Raw genomic sequence first — 21,198 nt, 5'->3', positions numbered from 1 at the left:
TCAGCTTTAACTTGCTATCATTTTTCTGTAGTAATGTTTTTTTCCCGGGTTCATATATATAGTACTACACCTTTGCTATGTCTCCTAAGTATCCTCAGTGCACACACCCCTTTGGAACGTATAGGTCTTCTAAAGGTCTTATTTTTATGGCAACATTTGTCTTGTAAGTTGTTGTAGCAGCCATGCCAAGGAGGTGGTTGATATGTTAAATTTTGAGCCAGGTTTTGCTGCACATTTTGGTATGCAAGCTATGGGAGCATATGTTAGGTAGTTACTATGCAGTATAGTTGTAGCCATGCCAGTCCAGGATATTAGAGAGACAAGGTGGGGTGAGGTAATATCTTTTATTGGACAAGCTTCTGCTGGTGTGAGAAACAAGCTTTCGAGCCACACAGAGCTGACCTGAAGAAGAGCTCTGTGTAGCTCGAAAACTTCTCTCTCTCACCAACAGAAGTTGGTCCAATAAAAGATATTACCTCACCCACCTTGTGTCTCAGGTAATTACTAGTCATCTTGTGGACAGGGCATCTGAAAGTGTTTTGAATATCAGAATTAAAACATATTAGTGACTTGAATCACTATAGCTCATTTTGTATAGTACTCACCCTCTGTGCTTTTTTCTGTTTTTTTTTTTTTAAATTGTATTACATTTTTACTTCTGTTCATTCTTTGGATGAAATCCTGGCTCCATTGAAGTCAATGGCAAAACTACCATTGACTTCAGTGGGGCCAGGATTTCACCCTTTGTGTTTTTAATTTTTCAAGGAACTGCTAGTGTTTATCCTTTAGGTCAAATGTGAATTACAAATTATTATTAAAATTATAACTAGTTAGTGACAAGGCTGGTTCCAAACACAGTTGGTATTCAAACAGCCTGGTTAATACTTGGTTAGTAATGGCAACAGGTAAAAATGTTTTGCCCTCACCAGATGCCCAAGGTGGGGTTGTCTATCTGTAACAGTTCAACACATTGTTTATTTGTAGATTGGACCCAGTAACCATGCCTCTGTTACAAGTTTGGCAGGTCTTCCTTCCTCCAGCTCATTTTGTGGCACCACATTCTAAGGGTACTGCCCCACATGCTGTTGGTGTTAGTCTGTGGGCATGTACTACATGCTCTCTATCCCCTCATGAGGCATTATGAGATTTTCCCAGAAGGAACTGGGACAAACTGAGTTAGGAAGTGTGGGTGACATGAACACAGAAAGATGGTTGACTCATTTGTTGCATTGTGAAAAAAGCTGTAGTATGCACAGACATCACCTGTTTTTGTTATAAATGGGTTAGATAAGAATGTCATGAACAGTTATAAAATCATTGCATTTTTAGTGTAGACAGGGCCTTACTAATTACATTTTATTAATGCTAAACAGAATAGTTGGTAGTATGTTAGTTTTTTATATATGTAATATAAATGATGAAAATGTAAAATACTTTGTGTGTGTGTATAAAAGAATGCAGCACATGAGTAGCATTATGGGTTATATCAATGATACTTTTTTAATTGGTTCGTCCCACTTGGTCCATCTTTTTCTCATTAGTTCAGCTGTTAAATTTATGGTGCAGCAAGTCTTTCCATTTCTCTCAATTCTTTAAACTCTACACTATATTTATCAGTGAGAAAGGAACGGAGTTTGAAGTAGCAACTATGGGAACATCACTGGGACTTTTTAATCGATTTAAAGATGAGGCAAAATTCTAGATTTCTTTAAGACTCCCTGTAATGGGATATTATAAGTAGGTTGAAGGGCAGTACTGGAAAATATTGATGATTAAAAATCCTATGGTTTCAAGTAGCGAAAATGGTCTTGGAGAAATGTATAGCAATATGTACTTTGTAAACTGGAATGCAGTATGTGTAACAAGGATCTCATTTACCATACATCTCTACCATGCAATTTGAGGGACCTTGTTACAATATAGTAACCCATAGACATGGTTAAAACTTGGTTTGGTATTTCGTGTAGATAGAACCATGGATTTGTACGGTGCTACAGATCTGGACCTTTGCAGGACTGTAGAACAACTCAGAAGCATGATTAAAAATGTAGTTTATTCCCATCTACACTACAACTTTGAACTTTGGTGTAATTGCGGCAGGGGTCTACTGTGTTGTAACCAGATCCTGTACCGGGAAATTTACAGCTGGAAATGTGATCTTCTTTGCTTAGAAATTGCAGTATGAACTGGACAAAATATATGATGGATACTCAAAAAGAAAAGGAGTACTTCTGGCACCTTAGAGACTAACCAATTTATTTGAGCATAAACTTTCGTGAGCTACCAGATATATTTTCCACAGTATGCATCCAATGAAGCTGTAGCTCACGAAAGCTTATGCTCAAATAAATTGGTTAGTCTCTAAGGTGCCACAAGTACTCCTTTTCTTTTTGCGAATACAGACTAACACGGCTGTTACTCTGAAACCTGTCATGATGGATACTGTTTGCTATTATTTAATTAAAAACCTTATTGAACATTTTAAAGTAGAAATACAACTTTCTTTAAAATAGTCATGTTACAACATTGTTGAAGGATATTTTTCATACAGCATAATTTTGTTTTCAAGATCAAATGAATGGATTAGCACTTCATAGAATATTTGTTGTATTATTGCATCTTCTATATTTCTTTGTATCAGAGTTTGATGTTCACTGTTTGTAACTGGATAGGCATCCTTACATGAAGAAAATAGCTATCTGGAAAAAATTAGAATCTTGCAGAAAGAAAATCTTCAACTCAAAGTTGCCCTAAAAGAAAAAGATTCAACAATGTCTAGGTTCATGAAAGTAACTGAGGACAAGGTACTGAAAATTCAAACCCATTTGTCTTTGTAATGGAGTTAGTCTAACATTTGTTCAATTTATCTTAACACCAGTGTGCCTTGGTTTGGGGAAGGAAAGAAAATCTTGCATTCCATCAGTAATGAAATGTGTTAATTCTGTAGCTAATTATTAATAGCACAATAAAACTTAACTCTACTTTTGATACTGTAGAGCATATTACAATTGGCCCTGTGCTTCTGTGATGCTTTGTCAGGCTGTGACTCACCTTATTACCCCTCTGCCTTCAGCAAGAGAGAGACATGCTGCTGCTTAACCGGGTTTGAGCTTCCCGATACCTCCAGTCTGTTAGCCACCCAAACAATCTCCTCTGGGCATGCTAGCCCTCACTTTGCTTTGCAGGTTAATAATAGGTACACACCACTCCCTGAACCCCTTTGAAGTGTTTTCCTATAATATCCAGACCCTGTCATTGGTTACTCACAGAAATATCGCGTTTGCCATCGCCAAAGAGACAGTGTACACATCAGCTTGTTTGAGTCAACAGAGGATCAGCTACTGTATAACCTCACATCACTGAGATATATTTATTATCAAAGGCTAAGACATAAGAGATAGTGAGTAAAGAGAATAATGGAAACAGAAAGGTTACATATAAAACAAAATCAATACATGCTTCCTTGAGATCAAACTTAACTTTAAGAGGCTAAACATTGTCTAAAATAAATCTAATCTCACCCAAAGTCATCTTGCAGCATTTCCAAGCACGGCAAGTTGGGATCCCATTTTCATGAATGTAATCACACTGACTGATCACTTCCTCAAGTGCAGGATAAAGAGGTATCCTTTTGCCATCTCTTTATACTCTCCTCTGATCCCCAAGTCAGACTGATGGCCCAGGATTTATTCCTGGTGTGTTCCATTGCATTGGCTTACAATGCTTTATTTACATGTGAACTGAGGCAGACAGGTTAATATTAGGGCTGTCAATTAATTGCAGTTAATGCATGTGATTAATGCAAAACAAATTAACTAGATTTAAAAATAATAGTAATGATTAATTGCAGTTTTAATCCCACTGTTAAACAATAATAGAATACCAATTTAAACTTCTTATAAATATTTTTGGATGTTTTTCTACATTTTCAAATATATTGATTTCAAATACAAAACAGAATACAAATTGTAGTATCTCACTAGTATCTGCACCTACATTTCACAATGCTATTAAAGATCAGTGTGATGCTGGCTTTCATTTAAGAGCTTACATGACATCATTTATGGATAAATACTATTAAAGTGGTATTCTACATGTAGTTCATCAGGCCTGACAGGAGTTACTGTTACAGAACAATAAAAGAAAAGGAGTACCTGTGGCACCTTAGAGACTAACCAATTTATTTGAGCATAAGCTTTCCTGAGCTACAGCTCACTTCATTGGATGCATAAATTGGTTAGTCTCTAAGGTGCCACAAGTCCTCCTTTTCTTTTTGCAAATACAGACTCACATGCAAGCACTGTTTAGACTGCTACTCTAAAACCTTACAGAACAATGAATCCTTTGCTAGTTGGCACTGAGCGGATCTTAGGATCACAGCTTCCCTCCACTGTAAGGCACAGAAGGAAGCAAATTAAAATAAAGAGGTGGAAAAACTGCAAAAGCAGCAGACTGAATGAGCAGACCCAACCAACATTGCTTATTTCTTCCTGCCTCCAAGCCCAGCGGGCTCTTCTGCCTAAACTCTCTGGGCTTGTGGTTTCATGAGATTTCAAGGGCAGCACTGGTGGTGAGACGGAATTAGGGACCAGTGACTCTCTGTGGCATGGGTGGGCAAAATATGGCCTGCGGGCTGGATCTGGCCCGTCTAAAATTTCTGTCTGGCCTGCCATGACTAGCATTTCTGTCCGGCCTCCGCTGCCCCCTCGCAATCTCCGAGTCCGGGCCACTAAAAGTCCTGCGGCGCAGCGGGGCGCTCAGACAAGCTGCCTGCCTACCATGGGCCCACGCCGCTCCCAGAAGCGACTACTGCTGGCACGTCTCTGTGCGCCTGGCGGGGGAGGCGGCTCCGCACACTGCTCCTGTACCCAGCACCTTCCTCACATCGGCTGGAAACCGGTCAATGGGAGCTACAGGGGCGCTGCTTGCGGGCACGGGCAGTGCACAGAGACCCACCGCCTCCCCTTGGGCCCCCCCCTCCAAGGGGCGCACAGAGACATGCCAGCAGCAGCCGCTTCTGGGAGCGGCGTGGGGCCACGGTAGGCAGGCAGCTTGCCTGAGTGCCCTGCTGCGCTGCCGGCTGGGAGCTGCCTGTGGTAAGCGTCTCCCAGCCAGAGCCTGCACCTCGCACCCCCTCCTGCACCCAACCCCCTGCCCCCAGGTCAGAACCCTCTCCTGCACCCAAACTCCCTTCCAGACCCTGCACCCCCTCCTACACCCTAATCTCATGCCCCAGCCTAGAGCCCCCTCCTGCACCAAACTCCCTCCCAGAGCCCACCCCTCACCCTCTCCTGCACCCCAACACTCTGCACCAGCCCAGAGCTCCCTCCTGCGCTCAAACTCCCTCCCAGACCCTGCACCCCCTCCATGAATATACAGTAGTAGAAATGTGTGGCCTGTGACAATTTACCAAAATTTGTGGAGTGGCCCCCCTGCGAAAATTATTGCTAACTCCTGCTGTATGGCATGCTACCTTTCAGAGGCAGTAAGTAAATGATACCTTTTGCAACATTGCCTTATGCTCTGTGCTCACAACCTCTTTGGAGGAGAGAAAGGAAACCAGTGGAAACTGTGGCTCCTAAGCAAGTCATGGTACTGGGGAAAGATGGAGGGGCTGGAGGCAGAAGCCCCTACGTCAGGGGTTCTCACAACACATTTTTGGTGGCATCAGAATGCAACCACCAACTCTTGCTGGTGGCCACTCTGAGACAATTTTTCCTAAAATACTTAATTAACTTTAGGAAAAACAAATAAATACACACATATACATGTCCTTAATCACTGTAATTTATTTATGTAGGGTTTTTATTTTTATTTTTTTTGCATACTCAGTAATAAAAATAATGTACAGTTGTCTCTATTCTTTACTGGACCTAGAAAGAATAGAAACACAAAAAAGGTACTTTGCGTGTTCTTATCTTTGTTGTTGTTCCTTTTGCTTTTTGGGTGCTTTTTTTTAGACTTGCTGGCTAGTGAGTCTGCTGCCGTGAAAAGAGATACTTGTATGTTTAATATCACTTTTAAGGGCCTCCTAGCTAGCTACTAAGTCTGCTGTGAAAAGTGGCATTAACACACAAACAAATATCACTTTTCACAGCAGACTTAGTCCCAGAAAGCCCAGGGACAAATTAAGCCCTGGATGGGGAGATGGGTGGGGAGGCAGCAGGAGCCAGAGACAATTATGGGGGTGAGCTTGGGGCCCAAGCCTGCTGCCAAAGCCCAGGGCTTGAGAAGGCAGCAGGGGACAGGGGGAGCGTCCGGAGCCCCACGGCAGGAGCCTGCCATCTGACATCCCAGGGCTGAAACTTAACCCCATGGCCCCCGGGAAGATGGGGAACCTTACTGGCTGCCTGCTCCTCCAGCGTTTGTGTCTCCAGAGTGGGGCAAGGCCCAACGCCTGCTGGTGGCCCCAGGGGAGAGGCCACTGCTTTGCCCTCCCCCCATCATCACCCAGTAGGCTGTAATTGCAAGAAAAGCCCATGGTGGCCACATCTGAGAACTGCTGCCGTAGGTGGTTGGAACAGGAGCTTCTTTTCCTTGCATGTGCCCAGAAATTCCATGGTTCTGAAGACATGCCATCTGCCTCCTCTGAGCACCAATAAATCCCTCCCTCTCAAGGTTAAGATGAATGGGGAATTCTGTAAGGTAAATTTCAATGATGTTTCCTGGGCCCTTTCTCCCATCCCAGGAAGATACAATATGATCCAATGATGGGGCTTGATTTTGCAGTCTTTGAGAGGTGAAATCAATGGGATTTTTGCCTGCCTAAATATTCCATAACCTCACCATTAATTTTCAAGTTTCGGAGTAGCAGCCGTGTTAGTCTGTATTCACAAAGAGAAGAGTGAGCTGTAGCTCACGAAAGCTTATGTTCAAATAAATTTGTTAATCTCTAAGGTGGCACAAGTACTCCTTTTTATTAATTTTCAAATTATTCCCAACTTGTTTAACATTACCCCCTTGAGATTTTTCTCTGAAAATTCCAGGTGTTTTTGTGTGTGTGAATTGTTTGAGTATGACACATCCGCTGAACTAGAAAAAAACAATCACAAAGTGACACAGACTATTGGAGGATGGGAAGGATTATTTCCCTGCATGTGCAACATCAATGTTATTTACTAAGCTCAAATCAGTTATACATGTGCAAACTTACTGAAGAATCAAAGATACTGAAGGCCTAATTTAGCCTACAAAACTTTTAAAAATATTTATTTATTATTGATGTGTGAGGAAAAATGAGACAGATTCCAGGCTGAATTTGCTGAGCTATTAGAAAATTTTTTTTTTTAAGTTATAACATGAGTACATTTGAAACTGTATCACTGACAGGCAAATAGCAGTTGAGCTGTTCAAATTCCCCCTTTATCCCTCCACCCCACCTCAAAAAAAATTAGTTGTTTTTTTGGTCAAAGTATTTTGTCATTTTTACAGAATCACATTTTAGAGTAGAATTTTTTAAGAGTATTTTAGTTCTGTTCATCACTTTTTCTTTGGAAACAGATTGGTTACATTTTATAGGCTCTTGGGAGAGGGACTCTCTCATTCAGTATTTTTACAACATATTCAGCATAAGACTCTTGATTCTGTTTTGGACCTTTAGGCTACCAGAATACTACTAGGGATTCTTATGGAACTGTTCCATAGTTAATTTTGAAGCAGGACTTTAGGAGTAGGAAAATTTTTCAAACTTTATTTTATTTATTTAGCCTTACATAAAATACTTTAAAAAATAAATACCTATCTCATGCTCTATGCACCTTTTTATGAAAAATGCTTCCAAAAAACCCCAAAGGAGATATTTACTTTACTTTTTGAATATTTTCTGTAAGAGCTTCTAATTTCACACGAGCATATTGAGACGTCTACATCTTTAAGGTGCAGATGGAGTAATGAATGTTTTAGAACTGCAGTGATGCACAACACACATTTGAAATTACAATCTGTCCCTAAGGGTAGCTGGCTATTTTATTATTTTTTCCTTTCTTGCAGTGAACATCAGCAGCAGATGGATGAACTAAGAAATGAGTTAAAGCGAGTGTCAGAGAAGGCTTGCATTCTTAAAATAAAATTAGAAAAAGAAAACGTTTTCAAACAGGTGAGAGCACTGAAACTGCATGGATTCCTAGAAATAGGATATCTATTCATTCATCTAATCTATTAGTCATTGCAGGTTTGTTCCCTATGGTGCATTTCTCTTTTCAATCAACTTTTAGCATGTCCAGATGAGGGTATCCCACCACTTCGCTTGGGACACTAGCCTACTTTATTAAAAATGTCTGGATTTTTCTTCTCATTTACCTTATTTTCCTTTTCTTAATTTCATCCTACTGTTGTAAACCTATAGACTATACTAAATACCTGTCCTTTTCTCACTCCCTTGATCATCATTGTCACCAACTTCGCTGAAGAAAAGCTGAGTGCTGTATTAGGCTGTGAAAAGTGTACACAAGAATACAAAAAACGGAATCAGTATATTAAGGTCCTTGCATCCTTTGAAGTCAGTGACAAAACTCCCTTTGATTTCTATAGACATAGAATCAAATACATAATGAGATAAATAGCATAATTCCCCATTTTCCTGACAGCAATTCCCGGATTCAGTTAATGCTGACTTTGTACAGCAAAATGAGGAAAAGTTGATGATTAACAGTCAGGAAGACTGTAGTTGAATGGTTCTGCTAAACCAGTTTTCATGCGCGGGGGTTGGTTTTGCGATACTGATGCAAAGGACAGCTTTGATAGTGTAGCTGAGTCCACACTAGGAGCACTTTACTGATATAGGATACTAGTATTCTCATACCGGTAAAGTGCTTCTAGTGAGGCCAAACATATTAAAATAATCTTGCTGGCTCAGAGACTTTTTTGTTCCATAAGAAGAGTAGTCTTTTGAGCCTATGCAAGGAAAACAGACTAATATTTTTCAATTTTTTATTTTATTCTTTATTTTGCTGGACAAAAAGTAATGCCTTTCAATTTGCAATACTATTCAAAAACTTGAATGAGTCTTCTGAATTTGTATGTACTATTTAGTATTCTAGTAGCACCCTGAAGCCCCCATCAAGACTGGGGTCTCATTGTGCTAGGTACTGTACAAATATATATATGAAGATACAGTTCATGTAACAAAGAGCCTATTATTTTAAGATTAAAATTCAGAGGTAATCCAAATAAAGTACATACAACTAAATGTCCCAAGAGGGATTTCAAGTTCTGTTGCTTAGGTGTACTTACCCAAAAATAATATGGATGTGTTATCTTTAGTAGCGCTCTGAGAATAGGAGAGTCAGTTGCCTAACGCATAAATCAAGCAGTCCTCACTTACATCTTTTTTCTCATCTCCTACACCTTCCTCCATAGACTGAATCCATGACTACTCCCGTAATTTTCACTTCTTTCTACTACCATTTAAGCCCTGAACAGCCTCCTAGTCAATGCTAGCAAAGCACTCTTCCTTCCAAAACCTTAAGATACACACACATAATATTTGTGAAGCTTTCTAGTCATTGAGACCACATCCCACCTTTTTATTACACAGACTTCTACTTTTACGTTAAACTTCTCAGGAAAAAACCTCATTTGTTCAGAATAGTTTAGCCACTGTACAGTGCTGAATACCTCTGTACTGTATCAGTCCCCTTATAAAATATTTAATCCTTATGCAAACTTCATAAAACTTCATAAAACAGAGTTATGGAAATGATCAGTTAAAGTAATTTAAGTATTCCAGTACTCTGACAGTTTGTACATGCAGTTAATGACACTACTGTCATTTAATAATGTACTGTATGCATTTCACAAGCCACCTTGTCTGACAAGCAGTAGGTACAAACTCAGCATATCCATCACTATTCATGCATTCAAAATTATATACATATTGATAATGGATATGCTAAAAGATCCTTAGCAAGTTTTGTATATCAGAGTCAAGGATGTCTGTAAAATGTGGAAGGTGAATTTTTACGTCACTTTTACAGTTTAAACTAATTGCTTGTTGTTTGTGAGTAATTTTAACTGAGTTTTCCCCTACAGTTTCACAACACTGAAAGTCAATAAGACTTAGGCTCCTTTGTGCCTGTGTCACTTTTGAAAATGGGACTTATGCACTATTGAGAATTTTACCCTGGCTCTTATTAAAGACTAAAATATTAATATTCTTTCCCAAGGAAAACTCCCATCTCTAATGCAGTTTTAACAAATATATTTAACACTTTCTGTTCTTACATATTTGCACAATTAGTTTACTATGGGAAATAATTAGCTCACAGGATTCCATTTTAAACTCATTCTTGTACTGATGTTAATTTATATCCAACAAAGCCAAAATCTCAATTTTAATACATTTATAGTCAATACAATTTCAGAATTTTTAAAATAAAATATAACTTACTACATCATTTTCTCAACCCTCTTTTCCATTAAAGTGAGTAAACATGATTGAAAGGTCAGAATTCTATGCATAGTTATAACATTTACAGTGATTTGACAGACTAAGTCAAGCTACTACAAAGTAAGACAGGTTAGTCAATGTCCAATTATTTATAAGCTACCCCTTTTCTACCAGGAGAATACTTTCAAAGAACATGACCAAAAAAACTCAGATGTGAAATTTAACTATGTCCTTATTACAAATTAATGAGATTTAAAGGTTCTAATTAATGTTCAACTGACAGTGTTTTCCAATCCAGTCTTGATTAGGAAAGTAGAAGCCTGATTTAACAGACATTTTAAAAAAAGCTTTATTCTTTTAAGAGGCTACTGCTCCAGTTAAAATTCTTTATTGATACAAGAAAGATTGATACTCCAATAGTAAAATAATTAAACCCATCAGGAACAAAGAATGTGGGCAGAAACTGAACATTTGATGTAAAGTTTTCTAACAATCTTAATGTACATCCTAGTCCTCAGTTTCCTTTCTGTTTCTGCAGCAGAGGGAGTCCCATCCAAATTCCAGTTAATCCCTCATCTGGTGCATTGGCATGTTGAGAAAAGTTTCTCAGAAATGTGTACTGGTTCAAATGTAGTTCAAAGAGTTTTTCATTCACCCCTTCACTGTGGGCTGTTTTTTTACTTTCCCTCTCCCAGAGCAGCTACATATAATCTTACTGAGCAAGCAGTAGCAAAAATGCTTCACTACACTGTCCCCCAGGAGCCAGGGCCCTATCTCGTATGCTCCTAACCTTGCCATTGTACACAGCAAGAGTCCAGAGGTTATTCTAAAATCCAGGGCTCAAGTATACCAGCCACTTAGACTACTAACCAAACTGAGGTTAGCAATAGCTTGTTGTAACGGTTTTGTCTAAACCTTAGCAATTCTGTTCACCACAAGTTGCCTAAGTATTAACTCTAGCAAATGCACTAAAAAATATAAACATATTAATGAAGCTTGCAATGGAAATTGATGTTGAAGATCTCTATAGAAACATGAATTAAAACTACCAAAAATCCATTATGCTACTTATTCCTACACACGGAGAATTCATCTGCCACACACTTTTTTTTTCTCAGCTGAAAATACATTCTGCTGAAAAATCCTGCACATACACTTTTCGCCTACCCAGAGCCACTGTGCGCCAGGACAGAGAGCATCTGCTCCTGGGCGGGAGCAGCCCCAGCTGCGGATAGGGAAGAGAAGAAGCTGCATTCCTCACAGTGCCCTCTCTGTGGGACCAGCTCAGGAGGCCCAGGATATGGGGACCAGACAACATGGGGCATAAGGGGCTGTTGTGGGGAGTCACAGACTGAATGAGTGAAGCTAGGGGTTAGCCAGTATCTGCATGGGGAAGGCTCCCTAACAACCCCTCCCTGACCAGAAAACCTCCATTCCATACTTTTCCCACCCACACCCAACAACTCTCCAAGTTCACACCCAAGCTCCTTCCCAGCAATTACTTTCCCCTCCCTCAGCTCCTCCATTACCCCGACTCCTCCCAAACCTTTGCACCGCTTCTGAGGGGGGCGGGAAATACATTTCTGTAGGTTAAATGAATTACTGAAAGTTATGTATTCATATGCCTGGTAAGGAATCTATTTGTCAAAAAGTATTTCCTGAATCTTTGCTGTTGTCTGTATTGTTACAAACATACTTGCTGACAGGTCTTTTGAAAGAAATTACCAAAATAATTGAAACCGGCGTGATCATATTGTGTTATTGCAATATTGTGCATAGAATTTTTAATTTTTTGGCACAGAATTCCCCCAGGAACAGCTAGTATAAGTATGCAAGTTTAACTAGCTTGGGTGCTGCTGTGGGTTTTTGTTTTTAAGAAACAGGCTACTTAATTGAAATGATTTATTAATACACAGCTATCAGTATTTTTCCTTTTCTGTAGTACATTAGAACTGTATGATCTGTTCTAACATTGAAGGGTTCAACACAGCATATAAGAGCATTCCAAAAAGAACTACAGCCTGAACTGAAAATGATTCTGTGTTAATCAAATCTAATATTAATGTGAGTGAGTCCCGAAAGAGGAATCTGAAGCTTTACTTAACTTTACTTCCCAGAAAAATATGACTTTAGTACAGAGCTCACAAAAGTAAATAGATTTGAAGACAAAATGTATTTTGTTAATAGTCTTTATGCAATTGTGGTTCTCAATGTACCTCAGATTTTATGGGGAAATGCCAGATTTAACGCCTGAAGTGCAGCAGGAACAATCAAGGTAGCAGTTAACTCATCTGTCTCCATGACGATACAATGAAATGGGCAGCTTTCTTCTTGTTTCCTATTTTGTGGGATTATCAATAGAAAACCCCATCTATTTACTGGCAACACAGATGTTTCCTATCCACACTGTGATGCATTGTTGCTGTGTTAAAATCAGGCTGACTTTTCTCACAAAAGTTCAAAAAGAAATTGCACTGAAACACGGGAAGTTTAGATGTAGCTGTTAAAATACATAATTACTAGAATTTGATACGCTATTATACCTGCCTGGAAGTGTGGCTGTGCTAACTTAGCTCACTAGGCCCTAGAGAGATGTTGATAAAAAATGAGCATCCTTAACCGTGCTTGGCTGGAAGATACATAGGGCCTAAAGCATGTGCACTATACATCAGAATAAAACATGTGGTACTCCGGCCTCTGATGAGGAAAAGCTCCCAGAATGGTGGTGGGGAAAACGGCTTATACTTTCTTGAAAACAACATTAGAATAAAGGACAAACAAACACTGGTAACAGCATTTATCTGCTTACAACTCCAGTTGAATGTACCTTCCTTCACAGTGCTAATCTTGTTTCTTAAGATAGTCACCTTTTTATAACAAAGGCCTGAAGTCTTTCATTTTTCTTTGCGGTAGCACTAATTTTACCAAAAAGCAGCCAAAAAATGAAGTATTTTAAGGGCTCTTCAATATATAATTTTTGGAGGCCTCTGCTAGAAATGCTTCAGTTTTTCTTCTCAACACCCCCTCTCAAAGGCCTCATATCAAGTCAATTCTTTCTCCAGTAAGGAGGACTGGACACTGCTACCTATAGAATTCATCAGCACTATTCCTTCAAGTGACCAAAGTGAGCTGCTAGAGATGCAACACATTGGCTTACCCAGTTGCCTCTACAAAACTCCCCCCAGCCTGAGATCTCACAATTGCCAATAGTTTGCTGGGCAGGGCCACAAATGTACAACTTTAAGTGAATCAAGCATGCTACTAAAGTTTGGGTAAATTATTTCGTTATCTGTTCACCCGTTACCAGCAGCGAGATACCTGATACAGTCCTAACAGTGTTCTTCTACAATTTTCAGAATATCAAAAGGATTATTGATAAGTATAGTTCAATCACTGAATTTTATCCAGGTGCATCACAGATCCTGTTTATCTCCACCTGTCACAGTGGAGTCAGAGGTAACGGGAACCTTATTCATTTCAACGAAAACGGATTCAAAGGCAGCTTCTTGCTCTTCTAAAGTATCCGCATCAGTGGCTCCTCTAACAGGTGTTGTGTTGGTAAAAGCCGGCTGCTGCTCTGTAATAATTTCCAGCTCCACTGTTTTCCGACCTCTTCTTTTACCCAATATTTTGATGTAATTAGCTGGCACAAGTCCTGTTGTTTGACCATCACGACTAGCCAAAAGCCAGCCACGTACTTTGGGTTGTTGTTCTGATAAGAAAACTAAGCCATAGTTATAAAGTAATTCAAAATGTATAACAGTTATACCATTAAAACACTTTCCTAGAATTTGAGATCAGACATTATACAGCCATCTAATTCAAAGCTCAGCAGAAACATGGAGAATACTTGAAACCTACAATTAGTGCTATTAAGTCAACAACTAGTCACATGACAAGCCAGATAACTGTTCATGTGGTGTTTAAAGTGCTAATGTTTATATATTAAAATTAGGGCCCTACCAAATTCCCTGTCCATTTTGGTCAATTTCACGGTCATATGATTTTAAAAATTGTAAATGTCATGATTTCAGCTATTTAAATCTGAAATGTCAGTGTTGTAATTGTAGGGGTCCTGACTCAAAAAGGAGGTGTGTGTGTGAGCAGGGTTGCAAGGTTATTGGAGGGGGGGTTGCAGTTCCGCTACCCTTACTTCTGCAATGCTGCTGGCGGCAGTGCTGCCTTCAGAGCTGGGTGGCTGCTGGCTGGGAGTCCAGCTCTGAAGGCAGAGCCACCACCAGCACGAGTGCAGAAGTAAGAATGGCATGGTATTGCCACCTTTACTTCTGCGCTGCCTTCAAAACTGGGTGCCCAGCCAACAGCCACTTCTCTCTGGCTGCCCAGCTTTGAAGGCAGCACAGAAGTAAGGGTGGCAATACTGCAACCCCCCCTAAAATAACCTTGAAGCAACCCCCTGCAACTCCCTTTTGGTTCAAGACCCCCAATTTGAGAAACACTGATCTCCCCCATGAAATCTGTATAGTATAGGGTAAAAGCACGCAAAAGACCAAATTTCATGGGGGGGCAGGGGGAACAGATTTTACAGTCCATGATGCATTTTTCGTGGCTGAGAATTTGGTAGGGCCCTAATTAAAATATATCCAAAAAAAGTAGGGCTGTCAATAGCAGATAACTCAAGCGATTAAAAACAAATTAACTTGATTAAAAAATAAATCACGATTAATCGCAGTTTTAATTGCACTGTTAAACAATAATAGAATGCCAACTGAAAATTTATTAAAATATTTTTGGATGTTTTTCTACATTTTCAAATATATTGATTTCAATTACAACAGAATACAAATTGCACAGTGCTCACTTTATATTATTTTTATTACAAATATTTGCACAGTAAAAAAGAAAAAATAGTATTTTTCAATTCACCTCATATAAGCATTGTAGTGCAATCTCTTTATTATGAAAGTTCAACTTACAAATGTAGTTTTTTTTTTGTTGTTGTTACATAACTGTACTCAAAAAGAAAATAATGTAAAACTTCAGAGCTTACAAGTCCACTCAGTCCTTTCTTTTTTAGCCAATTTGTGAAGACAAACAAGATTGTTTACGTAAGGGCAGGTCTTCACTACCTGCCGCATCGGCGGGCAGCGATCGATCTATCGGGGATCAATTTATCACATCTCGTCTAGATGCGATAAATTGATGGGGGAGCAGTAGCGGTCGACTTGGTGCCATCCTCACGGCCAGGTAAGTCGACCTAAGATATGCCGACTTCAGCTACGCTATTGGTGGAGCTGAAGTTGCATAGATTAGGTCAACCCTCCCCACCCAGTGTAGACCAGGGCTACATTTATGGGAGATAATGTTGCCTGCTTATTTACAATGTCACCTTAATATGAGAACAGGCATTCGCATGGCACTGTAGCAGCCGGCATTGCAAAGTATTTATGTGCCAGATATGCTAAACATTTGTATGCCCCTTCATACTTTGGCCACCATTCCATGGGACATGCTTCCGTGCTGACAATACTCGTTAAAATAATAATGCGTTAAAGTTGTGACTGAACTCCTTGGGGGAGAACTGTATTTCTTCTGCTCTGTGGTTTTATCTGCATCTGCCATATATTTCATGTGATGGCAGTCTCAGATGATGACTTGTTGTTCGATTTAAGAACACTTTCACTGCAAGTTTCACAAAACGCGAAGAAGATTTCTAAAGTTAGTTATAGCACATGAACCAAGGTTTAAGAATCTGAAGTGCCTTCCATAGTCTCAGAGAGATGAGGTGTGTAATATGCTGTCAAAAGTCTTAAATATGCAAAACTCCGATGCAGAAACTACAGAACCTGAACCACCAAAAAAGAAAATGAACCTTCTGTTGCTGGCATCTGACTCAGATGATGAAAATGAATGTGCAGCAGCCCGCACTGCTTTGGATCATTATAGAGCAATACCAGTCATCAGCATAGAAGCATGTCCTCTGCAGTGGTGGTCGAAGCATGAAGGCGCATACGAATGTTTAGCATATCTGGCACGTAAATATCTTGCAACGCTGGCTACCAATAGTGCCATGTGAGTGCCTGTTCTCACTTTCAGGTGACACTGTAAATAAGAAGCAGGCAGCATTATCTCCTGTAAATGTAAATAAATTTGTTTGTCTTAGTGATTGACTGTATAAGAAGTAGGACTGAGTGGACGTGTAGGCTCTAAAGTTTTATATTTGAGTGCAGTTATGAAAAACAATTCTACATTTGTAAGTTGCAATTTCACGATGAAGAGATTGAATTACAGTACTTATGAGGTGACCTGAAAAATACTATTTCTTATGTTTATCTTTTTTACAGTGCAAATATGATAAATAATATAAAGCAAGCACTGTTCATTTGGATTCTGTTGTAATTGAAATCAATATTTGAAAATGTAGAAAACATCCAAAAATATTTAAATAATTTTTTTTCTATTAACAGTGCAATTAAATTTCATGATTAATCATGATTATTTTTTTAAATAGCATGATTAAATCACAATTAAAACAAAATCTCATGATTAATCAAAATTTTTAAAAATCTTTTGACAGACAAAAAAAAAAAAGACAACGGGATTTGCCAATTCTTGTTATAGCACTCCAGTTAGAGGCTAAAAAAGGTATATCCCTTTTCCAAAGGATACAAGATTTTACTGTAGAGGAAAAAAGTACTTTGAAAGTATGTTTGAAGATTACACCCTTCACTGTAATTAACTACATGCAATTGATTACAAAGTATAAATACAAAATGTTCTAAGAAATTACTGTTAGTATACTTCCATGTATATCTTTTTTTGGCCTACACATACTCAAAAGATTGGAATATTTGCATTTATCTACAGGATTCAGTATGCTTTATGTGACAACTATCTTCTTCTGAATAGCACAGTTTCCTCAGTGATTAGTACAGTGGCCACATTCTGCCTTCAGATGCACGTGTGTAGATTTCACTAAAGTCAAGTGGGAGTCAGGTAGAATGCATACCAGCTTAGAGAAACTGACTTTGTAATAAGACAGAAATGCAAACAATTAACCTGTCTCTGAAGGATGCCAGGAGGATTAATGTTTGAAGTGTTCTGAAAATAAAAGTGCTGCACTGAGCTAACTTTTGTCACAGCACTGTTGCATGGCCCATGAGGAAATATGAGGAGTACAGTGGTTGGTGAAGATGCATTGTGTAAGTGATCTTGGGGCATGCGTCAAAATGAGTTACTGTACCGGCCAACATTTTAGGGAAATTAAGCAAAACCCACTCAAAGAGATTGGGCATGTTGCTTCTCTAGAGCATCCACACAATCACTGGCCTGTTGAGTTGGGCCAACTAAAATACATCTCTTGATCTCAAAGGGCTGTCAATAGGACTCCATTCACAAGCACTAAAAAGTCACTGGAAGTTAGAAAGTAAATCCACAATAAATCATAGTCTTACCTTTGGGTGCTAATTTTAGCATGTCACCAGCACGAAAAGAAATTTCTTCTTCTGAAACAGCAGTGAAGTCATATTCTGCTCTTCCAATTACATGATCATCATCTCCGTTTGCCCAGTTACTAGACGCTATTTCACAGAAGAGTTAAAAAGCAGCATAATCATCTGGATCTTTAAAGTAATTTATAACAGAAACTGAATTTTTCCACAAGTATGCATATACTAAATATAATGGGTCACAGAAACATTTATGTAACACTTTAAATCTTAAAAGTGTTGCACAAACATTTATTCCAGGGCCATACATATATGGCACTATACAACTACCAACATTTTCAGGTGCTTCAAGTTACGCTTCTGAATCCACATTTCAGCCTCTGCACATAAGTGTCCTGGTTTGCAGAATTTTCTATTCCAAGTCACCAGATTGATGGATCGACTGAATAAAGCAAGCAAGCGCCCCAAGTTTTTCCCCCCAGTTCAATAAAGATCATGTTATTAGTATAGTGCTATATTGTAATACCTAGTTGAATCTTGCTGCTAAAGAAGACTTTGCTTCACATAAGAAACCTGATTCTGCAGCTGTATACATATGAAGCAGCTGCAGAACTCAGCCCTAAAATCTTACCTTCCCTAGAAGTAGAACCTCTTTGATAGAGAACTGAATGGATCAATTAACATAGCATCAAAGAGTAGGCTATTTTAATACCTTAATCCCCATCTCCTTGTTTAATTCAGCATTTTTAGGTTATGATTTACTAATTTCTTTGAGGCAAAAAACATGAATAGTTTATTCTCTAACCTACACTCTCCTCACTTTGCTGATCTCCTTTACCTGTTTCTTCATCACTGTATGTAGAGAGCAGCTTCCAGATGAGATAGGGACCCCCAAGAATAACAGCAAAGAACAAGAAAATGGGCCAGGATTTTGCTGAGTTAGCTGCCCGGTCCTCTGGGCCAATGCGAGCCACAGTTCCTTCACTTTCAGCCCACAAATCCTCATTCTCAGAGCTCTTCCGCAGACCCAGCAGCCGCTGCAGCCGTTTGTAGAGGTATCTTATAGTTCTGACTAATGCAAAAGCTGAAAACACTTTTGTGAAGTGTATTTTGAGTCGGGAGAAGTGATTCGCTACATCCAACACAGCCCTGAAACTGTTATAAACAGCTGAAAAGGTCGCATCCATCATCATACTGACTGAGGCAAATGCATGCACAATACTTTCAATGGATTGAAATGCACCTCTGCTGCTCTCTTCAGCCTGCTGAACAAATCTGCTGGGAGGTAGATCGTCTGTACGAAACCGGTTATAGCCCATACCACCATATCCATAACTGTAAGGGCTGTAGTTTCCATAAAAGGAGTTTCCATATGTGCCATAGCCTGGAGAAAAGGAACTGCTGTACGCAGGTCTGAAATTGCTCAGGCTACTGTTCCCTGCCTGCTGTGATGGTCGTGGCAAAATAGGTGGAGGTACTCGTGTGGGTTGTCCAGGCCTGGTCAGCAGGCTGGCACCCAAATCAGCAGACCTAAATAAATTCAGAGGTTCAAGATCAGTACCCATAATCATTTTATATTAACATTATCCCCAAATCTTCATGAACTGTGGGGGACAAGGGAGCAAAGTCCATGTGACAGAGTCTCTCTCCTGCTAGGGGCCGGGGGGGGGGAAAAGGGGTCTGTGGCAGGGTTCCTGACAGGAAGTCTCAGGGGTCCAGGGCAGAGTCCCTGGGAGGGAGTCTCTCCCCTACCCCCATGAGAGGAGGAATGGCAGAGGGGCCCGGGGGCGGGAGAGTCTCTCTCCCCCCCGCGTGGGGCGGCGGGGCAGGGTCTGCGGGGGCGGGGGGGAGAGGGTCTCTCTCCCCCCCCGCGTGGGGCGGCGGGGCAGGGTCCGCGGGGGCGGGGGGGAGAGGGTCTCTCTCCCCCCCCGCGTGGGGCGGCGGGGCAGGGTCCGCGGGGGCGGGGGGGAGAGGGTCTCTCTCCCCCCCCGCGTGGGGCGGCGGGGCAGGGTCCGCGGGGGCGGGGGGGAGAGGGTCTCTCTCCCCCCCCGCGTGGGGCGGCGGGGCAGGGTCCGCGGGGGCGGGGGGGAGAGGGTCTCTCTCCCCCCCCGCGTGGGGCGGCGGGGCAGGGTCCGCGGGGGCGGGGGGGAGAAGGTCTCTCTCCCCCCCCGCGTGGGGCGGCGGGGCAGGGTCCGCGGGGGCGGGGGGGGGAAGGAGAGGGTCTCTCTCCCCCCCCGCGTGGGGCGGCGGGGCAGGGTCCGCGGGGGGGGGGGAAGGAGAGGGTCTCTCTCCCCCCCCGCGTGGGGCGGCGGGGCAGGGTCCGCGGGGGGGGGGGGAAGGAGAGGGTCTCTCTCCCCCCCCGCGTGGGGCGGCGGGGCAGGGTCCGCGGGGGGGGGGGAAGGAGAGGGTCTCTCTCCCCCTCCGCGGGGGGCGGCGGGGCAGGGTCCGCGGAGGGGGGGGGGAGAGGGTCTCTCTCCCCCCGCGTGGGGCGGCGAGGCAGGGTCCGCGGGGGGGGGGAGGGTCTCTCTCCCCCCCGCGTGGGGCGGCGAGGCAGGGTCCGCGGGGGGGGTGTGTCTCTCTCCCCCCGCGTGGGGCGGCGAGGCAGGGTCCGCGGCGGGGGGTGTGTCTCTCTCCCCCCGCGTGGGGCGGCGGGGCAGGTCTCTGAGGGTGTATCCCCGGGAAAGGAGGGGGTGCACTCACTGGAAGGCCGGGGCTGTGGTTCCCGCCAGGCGCCGGTTCTCCCAGGGCTTGGGAGGCGGCGGCTGAGACGCCATCTCCCCCGTTCCGGCTCCGCTGCGCCCGCCCGCCCGAGCCGCCCCAGCCGCGCCTGCTCCCCCCCTCCCACCTGATCGCGGCCTTAGCCAGGCCTGACAGGGGGAGCGCCGAGCCGCTCATCTGCCGGAGAATGCGGCGGCTCCGGGCCAGGCCGGGCGTGAGGATCAACGTCTCTGGCTGCCGCTGCTCCGGCCTCCCCCAGCTCGGCGGCTCGGCGGTCTTCGCGGTCCGGAGACCTTCCCTCCCCCGGAGGAGGGCTGAGGGCCGCCGGCAGGATTGTCACCGGCGGGTGGAAACGGACACGCGATGCGGAAGAAGCGGCCGCTGCCTCCGCGGAGCCCGGCTGAGCGATGGCGGCGGGCCCGGAACCTTCCTGCCGGGACGCCTGTTTCCGGGGGGACGGGAATGCACGCGCACGCTGCGCTCTCGGGGGCGCGGAGTTCATGGTTCCCCCGGCTTCAAGAAAGGCTCCCGCTCCTCGCGCCGGAGGTAGGAGGCGCCCCGGCCCCGGTGTAGGGTCCCCCGCTACGGGGAGAGGGAGGGTCTGTCGCTCCCGTGGCCGGCGCTCAGCCCTGTGCTCCTGAACGGGGAGGTCCTGTCGTGCGCGGTGCGGGGCCCCGGGGTGCGCTC

General features: G+C 42.6%; 2 protein-coding genes across 5 annotated transcripts in view; one reads left to right on the top strand and one right to left on the bottom strand.

Annotated features, from left to right (window-relative positions):
• Positions 1 to 12,274: 12,274 nt before the first annotated feature.
• PEX13 (peroxisomal biogenesis factor 13) lies at positions 12,275 to 20,629 on the bottom strand. 2 transcript variants are annotated; one of them, XM_084622724.1, is made up of 4 exons: positions 20,494 to 20,629; positions 18,632 to 19,323; positions 17,800 to 17,925; positions 12,275 to 14,111 (listed from the first exon to the last, which is right to left on the bottom strand). In XM_084622724.1, the coding sequence occupies exons 1-4, from the start codon at positions 20,565 to 20,567 to the stop codon at positions 13,801 to 13,803; spliced, it is 1,203 nt and encodes a 400-aa protein (XP_084478850.1). In that variant the 5' UTR covers positions 20,568 to 20,629; the 3' UTR covers positions 12,275 to 13,800. The 2 variants fall into 2 exon arrangements, with proteins under 2 accessions (XP_084478850.1, XP_084478851.1); XM_084622725.1 differs by having other exon boundaries at positions 12,275 to 14,099.
• A 110-nt stretch (positions 20,630 to 20,739) lies between these two features.
• The window catches only part of PUS10 (pseudouridine synthase 10), a 79,554-nt gene continuing 79,095 nt past the window's right edge, over positions 20,740 to 21,198 (top strand). For 2 of the 3 annotated variants that reach the window (XM_084622721.1, XM_084622720.1), the window contains exon 1: positions 20,740 to 21,057. In XM_084622721.1, coding sequence (XP_084478847.1) covers positions 20,875 to 21,057 — 183 coding nt within the window. In that variant the 5' untranslated portion in view covers positions 20,740 to 20,874. The remainder of the gene's footprint in view (positions 21,058 to 21,198) is intronic. The other variant, XM_084622722.1, reaches the window with a different exon arrangement.

This window comes from Lepidochelys olivacea, assembly GCF_965140295.1.
Source record: "Lepidochelys olivacea isolate rLepOli2 genome assembly, chromosome: 3".
NCBI classification, from domain to species: domain Eukaryota; kingdom Metazoa; phylum Chordata; order Testudines; family Cheloniidae; genus Lepidochelys; species Lepidochelys olivacea.
This window is presented reverse-complemented; position numbering and strand designations above follow the sequence as displayed.

What these genes read in the sequence shown, in the direction of transcription:
- PEX13 (XM_084622724.1), bottom strand. Translation starts at nt 20,567, where the DNA reads ATGGCGTCTCAGCCGCCGCCTCCCAAGCCCTGGGAGAACCGGCGCCTG. An exon ending in ATACAGTGATGAAGAAACAG is followed by an intron (nt 17,926 to 18,631) that starts GTAAAGGAGATC and finishes TCTGTGAAATAG; the next exon opens with CGTCTAGTAACTGGGCAAAC. An exon ending in GCTAAAATTAGCACCCAAAG is followed by an intron (nt 14,112 to 17,799) that starts GTAAGACTATGA and finishes ACTATGGCTTAG; the next exon opens with TTTTCTTATCAGAACAACAA.